At 49.1% G+C, this 10441-nt stretch overlaps 2 protein-coding genes across 2 annotated transcripts; one reads left to right on the forward strand and one right to left on the reverse strand.

Moving 5' to 3' along the window:
- Window positions 1-951: 951 nt before the first annotated feature.
- On the forward strand, window positions 952-5260 carry LOC143838831 (uncharacterized). The gene is made up of 5 exons (XM_077340738.1): window positions 952-966; window positions 1957-2100; window positions 2534-2692; window positions 3770-4156; window positions 4902-5260. Exons 1-5 carry the CDS (start codon window positions 952-954, stop codon window positions 5139-5141), a joined length of 945 nt encoding a protein of 314 aa, XP_077196853.1. The 3' UTR covers window positions 5142-5260.
- Window positions 5261-8159: 2899 nt separating this feature from the next.
- LOC143838832 (putative G-protein coupled receptor 33) lies at window positions 8160-10171 on the reverse strand. The gene is made up of 2 exons (XM_077340739.1): window positions 10104-10171; window positions 8160-9224 (listed from the first exon to the last, which is right to left on the reverse strand). Exon 2 carries the CDS (start codon window positions 9216-9218, stop codon window positions 8160-8162), a length of 1059 nt encoding a protein of 352 aa, XP_077196854.1. The 5' UTR covers window positions 9219-9224; window positions 10104-10171.
- Between the last annotated feature and the right edge of the window lie 270 nt (window positions 10172-10441).

The raw sequence follows: 10441 nt of genomic DNA on the forward strand, positions 1-10441 counted from the left end.
CTTCTCTTTGCCTTTTGTATCCAGGAACATCACAGCAGGAGGTGAGGGGCCTCCAGCTGCCTCTTCTCCTGGGCTAGGGGCTCTCAAGTCTTGCAGTTCCCTGGAGCAGGGGTAGTCAACCTGTGGCCCTCCAGATGTCCATGGACTACAATTCCCATGAGCCCCTGCCAGCAGACACAGGGGCTCATGGGAATTGTAGTCCATGGACATCTGGAGGACCACAGGTTGACTACCTCTGCCCTGGAGGCTGAAGATCTATGGAGGCTCCTTCTGGAGCCGCTCTTTCTTTGCCCTTCTCAGACCCAGTTGGCCTCCTGATTCCCTTTGCCCTGAGGACTCCGCCCTTCTTCCCACGCAGGCCTGGAGATTTGAGAGGGAGGACAGAGACCTCATGAGCATACAAATCCACCATCCAAAGCAGCTGTTTTGAGCTCCTGATCTCTGTAATTCCGAGATCCTCAGGCCCCAACTGGAGAAAGGCATCCTTAATCTGGAGATGTCCCCAAACGACAACTGATCTCCAGAAAATGGCTCTTTGGGTGGATGGGCTTTCTGGCATAATGCCCTGCTGGATGTGTGTCTGTGTGTGTGTGTGTGTGTGTGGGTGGGTGGTACATAGCATACAGTCAGCCACTGGCTCTATTGAATAATGCTGATTTTATGGGTTTCCAAAAACATGAAATGGTTTTTCATAAGGGTTTGCTTTCCTTCAAGCATTTGGCATTGGCATCTGTTTTCTTCAAGCTCTGTGGGGGACCAAAGCAGGCCCAGTTGGGATAGAATCTTCCCCCGTGGGAAAATCCAGAACCTTTGATGAGGTCAGCTCGGAACCTCCCTTGCCTGGTCAGTTGGGTCCAGACTCAACGGACAACCGACTTGTGTACTCACATCGCCCTTCTAGGGAAATTGGTATTTCAAGCTGGTAAATACTCTAGAGAAGCTGCCAGACTAATGGCGGAGGAAATGGTAAGAGAGACGGTGACTTTCTGTTTAGAGGGTGTGGGGGCTGCATAAACAGAAATGCCACTAGGTGAGGGGAAAGGCGAGGGAGATCTGGCTGGCCAAAGGGACCAGATCCCGAATGGTGGGGTAAAATATGCTCACATCATTAGAGCTTGTCTTATACGTCAATTGCAACAGGAGTAGTCAACCTGTGGTCCTCCAGATGTTCATGAACTACAATTCCCATGAGCCCCTGCCAGCAAACGCTGGCAGGGGCTCATGGGAATTGTAGTCCATGAACATCTGGAGGACCACAGGTTGACTACCCCTGAATTACAACATTGGAGAGCAGTCATGTTCTACTGATCTGCTGTTCTACTGTAGGTCATATTAGGAATGGCACAAAAAAATAAATTGTATGGTAAGATTTAACAGTTTGGTGCCCATTACGTGTAATCAGTAGTCTGACCAAGGTCCAAATGGACCTTTCTTCAACCCCAGACTTTTTTTCACAATAGGACTTCTCTCTGAGTGCCTTTCCTCTACTATCCTGAATTTTCATTGACGGTTCAGAGGCCATCTCCCAAGAAAACACCAGGTGCTGGAGAGGCACAAGGGAGGGGAGGGGTGGAGAGGGGCCACCAGCCCTGTGCATCAGGTCTTCATCCATCCCTTAAAGGGACCTTTTCCCTTGCTTTTCTATTGTTGTTCCTACCAGATTGGGACACCTGGGAACCACTAGGGGAAGAGGCTTAAGAAGTGGGCAAACCGGAATAAAATGAAATTCAATAGGGACAAATGTAAAATTCTGCATTCCGGTAGGAAAAACCATCTACACCAATTTAGGATAGGGGAGATGTGTCTTGGTAGTAGTATGTGTAAAAAGGATCTTGGAGTCTTAGTAGACCATACATGGACCATGAGTCAGCAGTGTGACTCAGTGGCTAAATAGGCAAATGGGATTTCTGAGAAGGGTCGTAATGTCAACCTTCCCTGGACACTTTGGCCTTGCAGGTGCAGCAGAAGAAAAGACCGGAGGAGGAAGAGGAACATCAGGATAGGTCCACTGAGGTGCAGGAAGATGCTGCAGAAATGTCTTTGGGTTATGACAGCCCAGAGGAGTGTGATCCTCTACAGAGGAGGTGCCTAGCAAACCAGGTGAGTCTTGAAAGGAAAGGCAGAAGCTGGGCAGATCACCAGAAGCACAGGCTGGGTTAGGAGTTGGAGGAATGCAAGAAAAATCAGTGAGAGGTCCATGTCCAGAAAATGAATGAGGGAGCAAAACAGCTGCCAGGAGGACACCCCAGTCCCTATGAAGCTGCCAGGTGCAGCATCAGGGTGCCTGTTTCCATAGTCTGGTCTCCTCCCCATGGTCCTGAGCATCAGCTATACCCTGGCACGTGGGATGCCAATGACACCAGATTTAAAACTCCGTATGCAGAGCATGGCTTCCAGAGTCACCACATTGCTTCACTGGTGCAAATTAACGAGATAAGAAATGAATGAAATATGCATCCCTGTTTCTTCATGAAAAGCCACCTGTGATGATTCATAGGAGGGCCCTAAATTTAACCTTCTCTGGGCCTTACAGATTGATGAACAAGAAGAAGAAGAATGTCCTTCCCAGGACATTCAAAAGGACAAAGAAGAAGGGGAGATCAACCAAGCTTCGGTCCTGGGCTCCCTGGAGGACACCCGGCCTCATCCAAGGGCAAAACAAGGTCAACCTCTGGAGGTCATCGTAAAAGTGGTGAGTCTTCATAGGAGAGGCAGAAAAGCTGGTTGGTTCAGGGGCCATGGGGAATGAGAGAAGAATTCAGTGGGCAGGCAAGATCCTGTCCGGGCTGGAGGCAGGCCAATGAGATTACAAGCCCCTCCTGGACATTTGACAACCCTTATTTCTCTCGTTAAATGCACCAAGTGGTTAGGAACAATTTGCCAAGTTCAAAGCTCACATAAGGGAAACCGTTCCACCCAAATACATGAGAGGGCCAAGTCCATAGGCTGAATGAGTGGGACCCCCACCTTCCTCGGAAGCTGCCAAACGAGGCTCCAGCAGGCCATCCCGGTTGTCTCCTCTCCTCTGACTGGCAGGAGCTACTCCCCAACTGCCCCCGGGATCTCCTTGGCGTGTGCAAATCATGGTGCCTGACCACTGAGCGATGGGAACTTCCAGAAACACCTGGAGCTGATTTAGGCAGAGTCAGCCTCTTGGTCTGCCAGCTTTAATCTTGCCAGCTCTGACTGGCAGCAGCTCTGCAGGCAGTGACAGCCCTCTCACCGTGCCTTAGAGCCTTTAATTCTAGAGGGATCCCATGACCTTCAGCATGGAGATGGAGGCCAGAGAAATGGGCTTTACTTCCTATTGAACATCTGCTGAGACCATTTAGCTCAGCGTTTCCCTCCTGGCTCCTGACACGTGAGATCTTATCCACCAGAGATAATAGTAAATGGATCAGGGCTTCCACTCTTCCCTGACTACGACTCTGAGATTCCAAACTGGAGAGCCAGCTTGGTGCAGTGGTTAGGAGTGCAGACTTCTAATCTGGCATGCCAGGTTCGATTCTGCACTCCCCCACGTGCAGCCAGCTGGGTGATCTTGGGCTAGACACAGCACTGATAAAGCTGTTCTGAAAGAGCCGTAATATCAGGACTCTCTCAGCCTCACCCACCTCACAGGGAGGAGAGGAAAGAGGAAGGCAAACGTAATCAGCTTTGAGCCTCCTTCGGGTAGAGAAAAGCGGCATATAAGAACCAACTCTTCTTCTTCTCTTCAACGGCATCGTCCAAAGCATTTGTTAGTTTCTCAGTCATGTTTCCCTTCCAGGTTGCCTCCATTTACAGACCTGAGAGTGTTGGGCAGGTGACAGACAGCCTCCGTATTCCAAGGCCAGGCTCTCCGGAAGAGTTGGAGCAAGAGAGTTGCTACCTTCTTGACAGCACAGACCTCCGCCAGGACACTGGGTCCCCCACCGGGCATTACCCCTGCTATCACACGTTCAGCACCCTGTGTGATGCTGAGGACTCTCCTAAGCCCCCTGAAAGGACAGATGCCGGAGATCAGGTGGCGGACACACGACTGGATGGAGCCTGCAAGGGGGACGGAGGCCAGGAGGCCAACCGCGGTGAGGAAGGGACCCATAAGAACCCTCACCCCCTTCAGGAGGAGTCCCTGCCGCCCAGCCCCAAGGAGGCTTTGGCAAGAAACAATGAGGTACGTGCTGCTAACCCCATCACAGCCAAGAGGCAAGTTCTAGACCAGGGGTAGTCAAGCTGCGGCCCTCCAGATGTCCATGGACTACAATTCCCATGAGCCCCTGCCAGCGAATGCTGGCAGGGGCTCCTGGGAATTGTAGTCCATGGACATCTGGAGGGCCGCAGCTTGACTACCCCTGGTCTAGACAGCTTGAGGAAGAGGACCGTGGGACTCAAAAGACAGGGGTGGCCGTATGGCCACTGACATCACCGTGGCCCTTCCCAGCATTCGGAATGTAGCCTGACAGATCTCCCAGGGGGAAATGCAGGCCCTCTTGGGCTGCTTGTGCCCAACTCCAGGCCCTCAGAGATAGACTGCTCCTGCATGCAAGTGTCCTACATGGCACTCTTCCACCAATTCAGTGGGCCAGCTCTTCTGTTGACCCAGCCTTTTCGCAGGAAGTACCCAGAAAGCATGGCCAGTTTAGCCTCTAGCAAAAAACCACCCCTCTGAACGGGTCCAATGGGTCAGGAGGCTGGCTGGAGTGCAGCCCTGAAACCATCTCCCCCCCTCCCTCCCTCCCTGTTCTAGAGGGGGAGATTGGCCACTCCACACTCCACAGGCCAGGCCCTCCTGCGCAGCCCACCTGGGACTCAAAGCCACCTGGAGCGAGAGCCCATGTCCCTCCCTGGAGCCACAGCCACAGAGCCACAGTCAGGGCCGTGAAGCCGAGGTCAGCCTGTGGCATCTCTCATTCCTGCAGGGTCTGAAAGTGGCCACAGCAGAAGAGCACGTGGAGACCCCAGCGGCTCTACCCACATCCCACCACAGTCTCCAAAACCTGCTCCGGTGGGTCCGGAATGCCTTCAGGCGTCATCATCCTGCGCCGCGGCCGGAGCGTAGCCCGGCACCAGAAGGAGGAAGGAGACGTAGGCCTCTGGGCAGTCGGGTGAGCAGCTGGATCCGGAAGCACCGGGGACGTGTGCACCCAGACCCCTCCTGAGAGGCGTGCCGAGCGTGGGCACCTCAACCTAGGGAAGGCTGCTTCCTTGCTGCTTCGTGTTACATGTTGTACTATTATTTTTTTACAGTTTTATTTGAGGGGCAATACTTTCTTTTCATTACTGGCATTTCATTAGTATTAGGAATAAAACTTTTAATTAACCAAAAGACTTGATGGGTTTATTCTCCAGCCACTTTATGGGGCAGCGTTGGCGATCTGGGGGGGTTGCCGGGAGGGTGGTCTCAAAATCTTCTAAGAAAGAAACAAGGGTCGACAACCCAAGAGAGCTGTTGGGCTCCCAAGCACCCATACCTGAGAGCCCACCCAAGGGGAGAGGTGACCGCCATATCCTGCATTGGTTGGGGTTTGGGGAGCGAGGGGAGGAGGCGGCCATCCCCCCCTGTCCTCCTGTGTTCACAGCATGTATGAGTTGAGGGGCAAGTGGCCAGTGATTGAGGGCAGGAGCTGTAGGGGCCGGGCTGGGCCGTTCAGGGTGGCCGCACCCAGATTGGCCCTATTCCAACTCGGACACCCCGGACACACTCCACCCCCACCCCCCGGCGGGTTTCACAAATTTTTCACAAATTTCACAAACAATTGATAAGGATTACACAGAGTAATACAATATTATACAATATTACATAGCATAATACAGCATACAATATTATACAGCATAAATCAACCAAACTGGTTTTCCATGCCATTACGTCTTAACAATATAGAATCATAGAGTCATAGAGTCGGAAGGGACCTCCAGAGTCATCTTGTCCACCCCCCTGCACTATGTAGGACACGCACAACTCACAACTCAATCTACCATATGATTCTAATTCATGGTCCAAAATAGATAAAAACATAACACTTTGAGCTTATGAAAACACGAAATTTGGCATGAGCTTTCAGGGTTTCCTAGTTACTGCTTAGGGTCCCAAATGTCACCTGGAAAGCCAGTCCAGTTCCTGAGCTTACTGAAGACTTCCTTCCCAGGACACGACAGAGCCAGCTTGGTGTCGTGGTTAAGAGCGGTGGACTCTAATCTGGAGAACTGGTTTTCATTCCCCAATCCTCCACATGCAGCCAGCTGGTTGACCAGGGTCCAGTCACGGTTCTCTCAGAGCTATTATCTTAATGGTCTCTCAGCCCCACCGACGTCACAGGGTGTTTGATGTGGGGAAGGGAAAGGTGTTTGTAAGTGACTTTGTGACTCCTTCAGGTAGTGAAAAGTGGGGTGTGAAAAACCTGCTCTCCTCCTCCCCCTCCCCTTGGCCTTCCACTGTTGCACGGAGTGTCATCTTCACATTCAGAAGGTTCCTGGTTCAATCCTTGGCATCTCCAGTTAAGGGCTGGCTGAAGATGATGTGAAAGGCCTCTTTTTAACATCCCCGAGAGCAGCTTCCAGTCAGATAAAGCCAGTGGTCGGGCTCGGAAGAAGAAGAGTTGGTTCTTATATGCCGCTTTTCTCTACCCAAAGGAAGCTCAAAGTGGCTTACAGTCACCTTCCCTTTCCTCTCCCCACAACAGACACCCTGTGAGGTGGGTGAGGCTGAGAGAGCCCTGATATTCCTGCTCGGTCAGAACAGTGTTATCGGCAGCCTGGCAAGCCCAAGGTCACCCAGGGGGCTGCATGTGGGGGAGTGCAGAATTGAATCTGGCATGCCAGATTAGAAGTCCTCATTCCCAACCATTACACCAAACTGGCTCAGGATAAGGCAGCATCATGTCTGTTAAGAAAATGCCATCCATTCCTCATGTCTAGTGATCAATTGACCCAAGGACCTGTTTCAGACTGGATTCTTCTTGCAGGGAGGTTATATCTGTGGACTGAACAATTAGTCCTGTGGGTCCATATTGAGTTCAGGGGGGAAAGTGCCATCAGGTCTCAACCAGGTCATGGTGACCCCATAAGGTTTTCAAGGCAAGAGACAAACAGAGGTGGTTTGCCATTGCCTTCCTGTATGTAATGACCATGAACTTCCTGTTGATAAAAACTAATAGAGAAGTTAATGTAACAAAAATAGCAGAGTTATTGTATAAACCAGGGGTACTCAAACTGGGGCCCTCCAGATGTCCATGGACTACAATTTGCTGGCAGGGGCTCATGGAAATTGTAGTCCATGGACATCTGGAGGGCCACAGTTTGACTACCCCTGATTTATACAATAACTCTGCTATTTTTATTGAGGGCAAAAGAAGAAGGGGACGACAGAGAATGAGGTGGCTGGATGGAGTCACTGAAGCAGTCGGTGCAAACTTAAATGGACTCCGGGGAATGGTAGAGGACAGGAAGGCCTGGAGGATCATTGTCCATGACTACACACCTAACAACAACAACAACACTTCTTTATGGCTAGACAAATTAGCAGACCTAGCAAAAATGGCAAGACCTACTGACATGGTTAATAAGAAACCATTTGAAGAGTACGTATGAACAACGGTGTCATTACTTGGACTTTCTTAAGAAAGATAGCTAGTATTAATTTTTAGGCTAGGATCAAGTATAATTGATAATGGGATGGGGATTGACCCTACTGTTTCTTAAAACAGTACTATATTATTTCTCTCTTATGCAACAATATTTGCTTTGCTAGCTGGTTTTTCATTTCTTTTCTTCCACTTTTTTGTAAATGCTTTATATTTAACAAAAATAAGTTTTAAAAAAAAATTAAAAAATAAACAAAAAAAATAAAAATTACCAAAAAAAAAAAAACAGTTTAACCCCTTGACTGATAGTCTGCAGCTGGCTCTTGCTAAGAGACGAAGTCTAACACTTCCTCAGTGGCCTCCCATCCAAATACGGACCAGGACTGACCTTGTTTATCTTCTGAGTTCTGATGAGAGTGGGTTAGTCTTGGCCATCCAAGTCAGGGCATATGAGTCCATACAAGGGGGAAGGGGTTCACACATAATCAGGAAAACATCTTTATAAGATGTAGGGACTGTCTTTCTTTGCACAAGCAACTCAAGGCAATCTCTATGAAGAGAAGGCAGATGATTGCCCGCCTCCCCAGTGGTCTCCATCTACAAGTTGCCTTGGTGGCTGTTTGGGTGGTCTTCATCATTAGCACTGGCCTCAGCCTCGGGTTCAATGGAAATGTCCACAAAAGCTTTCTTCAGCAAAGCAAGGATGGACGTCTTGCAGACTTGCTTGAATTTCTCCCCAACGACAAGGTAGAGAAGAGGGGTGACCCAGAAATTGAAGCACATGGCGAAGATTAAAATCACACGCAGAGACAGCCGTAAACCTTCAGGTGCTTCCTTAAACAGCAATGAAGCATGGTAGAGATGGTAGGGAAGCCAGCAGATGAAGAAGGAAGCCACCGCAGCTGCCAAGACGCTGAGTGGTTTCTTGTTCCTTGCCAACTTTCTCTTCTTCATTTCCCACACCACTCCACCACAACAGCCCATGATGATGCAGTAGGGAATCAAGAAGGCCAGCAGGAACCGGACCACAAAGAAAGCCAAGTGTATGCGATCCCTCAGGGCTTCTGTTTTGGGATCATCCCAGTCACTGGAGAGAGCATAATTGTTGACGCACTGGATCCTGTTGTTCTCTCCCACGCGAGTCTCCCGGAAGGCTAAGTAGGGGGAGCTCAGGATGAGAGAAGTGAACCACACGCCTGCAATCAACCTCTGTGCCCGGGACGTGGTGCGGTTATACTGGGCCCAGACAGGATGGTGGATGAAGAGGTAGCGGTCCAGGCTGATGATGGTGAGCAGAAAGACGCTGGTGAACATCCCCAGTGAAGCAGAGAAGTTGACAGCTTTGCAAATTGTTGTGCCAAAGACCCAGTGGAAGCCAAGGAGGATGTAAACAGCAAGGAAAGGTATGGAGGGAGAAGAGAGGATATAGGTGAGAATCAGGTGGAAGAACCACAAGGTGTTCACTGTTCTCTTCATCTTCATCCCAAGCACCCACAGGAAGAGCCCGTTGATCAGTATCCCAACCAGGAAGGACACCAAGGTAAAGGTGGCAACAGCCAGGCTCAAGGGACTTATGTCTGCCAGGGAATGACTGCCATTTAGGATTGTGGTTGAGTCGTTCTTCTCTGAAAAGACACTCATGTTGGCTTTCTCCATAAGGTTCTAGAAGAAAATAAGACAGAGAGTTAATGTTAGTGCTGATGTTGTATCAGGGCATAGGATATGCTAAAGTTCAATCTTCCATACCACTGGAATTGTTGGAATATGAAAAATCTGCAGTGTGCATGATTGAACAGAATCTAAAGACTGTCCTGCAGGGGGCATTGGAGGAGATATGTATTTGGCATTTTTGGAATAGGAACCATTTTAATAACTGCAGCAACTAACAGGGTGACACTGTGACTCATGTCTAATACCCAGTACCCCCAAGTTGCCCCAGACACAGATTTTTATACATTCAGAATAACACAACCAAATTAGGCCGTAATCTAATCGACCACTCTGTACATCTTCTTGAGAAACATCATCCGATTAGCTCAAGACGTATTAGAATCCTTCTTGACCCGTTTAGGGGCTCTACCCTGTATGGGCAAGCTGCCAGGCACCTTGCAGATATCTTAGTCTGTATCAGGGTCACTGCAGCACATCCTTAGTCTGTGTTTTACATGGGGTTTTATCTTGTAATCTGCCACAAGACGGCTTGTCGTAAATGGCGAGATAAAAATCTAATAGATACATAAAATATAAAGTTCACTCTCCATTTCTCTAATAACAGGATACTTCAAAAGAGGGGAAACCAGTGACGGTTACTCCTTCAGTGTTGGGGGCCCCTGCCTTAGAAGTACAGGAAAGAGTGGTGCTTAAAAATAAGGTGCAGCATTGCAGGCAGAGAAGGGGAAGTCAAACTCCGGTGAGAAAGGGCAGGAGAAACACACAGACTGACCACAAGTGGAGAACAGGCCAAAAGGGCAATGCCTGCATATGATTACAATATACAACACAGTGCAAATACAACAATTTCCTTTTCACAATAAAACTTACTTTACTTGTAGATTATCAAAGGTTTTGGCCTCTTCTCTTCCGTGTCCTAGATATGCAAGGGATGTTTGGCTAGAAGAGAAGGGTGCACAAACTGGAGATCAGAGGACAGCAAAAATGTTCAAATTTATCATATCATACTTATGATATGAGAAAAAGGGGTTGATTTATTTCAACAGGAGTCTTGTGACACTCTAAAAATAACATTGTCTTGCTTTTTTCTAACCCGCCATTTTCCAGAAGGGTACAGGGCCGCTTTAGTTCAGTGTAAGCTTTCAAGAAGAAGAAGAGTTGGTTCTCATATGCCGCTTTTCTGTACCAAAAGGAATATCAAAGGGGCT

The sequence above is a fragment of the Paroedura picta genome, chromosome 5, assembly GCF_049243985.1.
Source record: "Paroedura picta isolate Pp20150507F chromosome 5, Ppicta_v3.0, whole genome shotgun sequence".
Lineage (NCBI taxonomy): Eukaryota > Metazoa > Chordata > Lepidosauria > Squamata > Gekkonidae > Paroedura > Paroedura picta.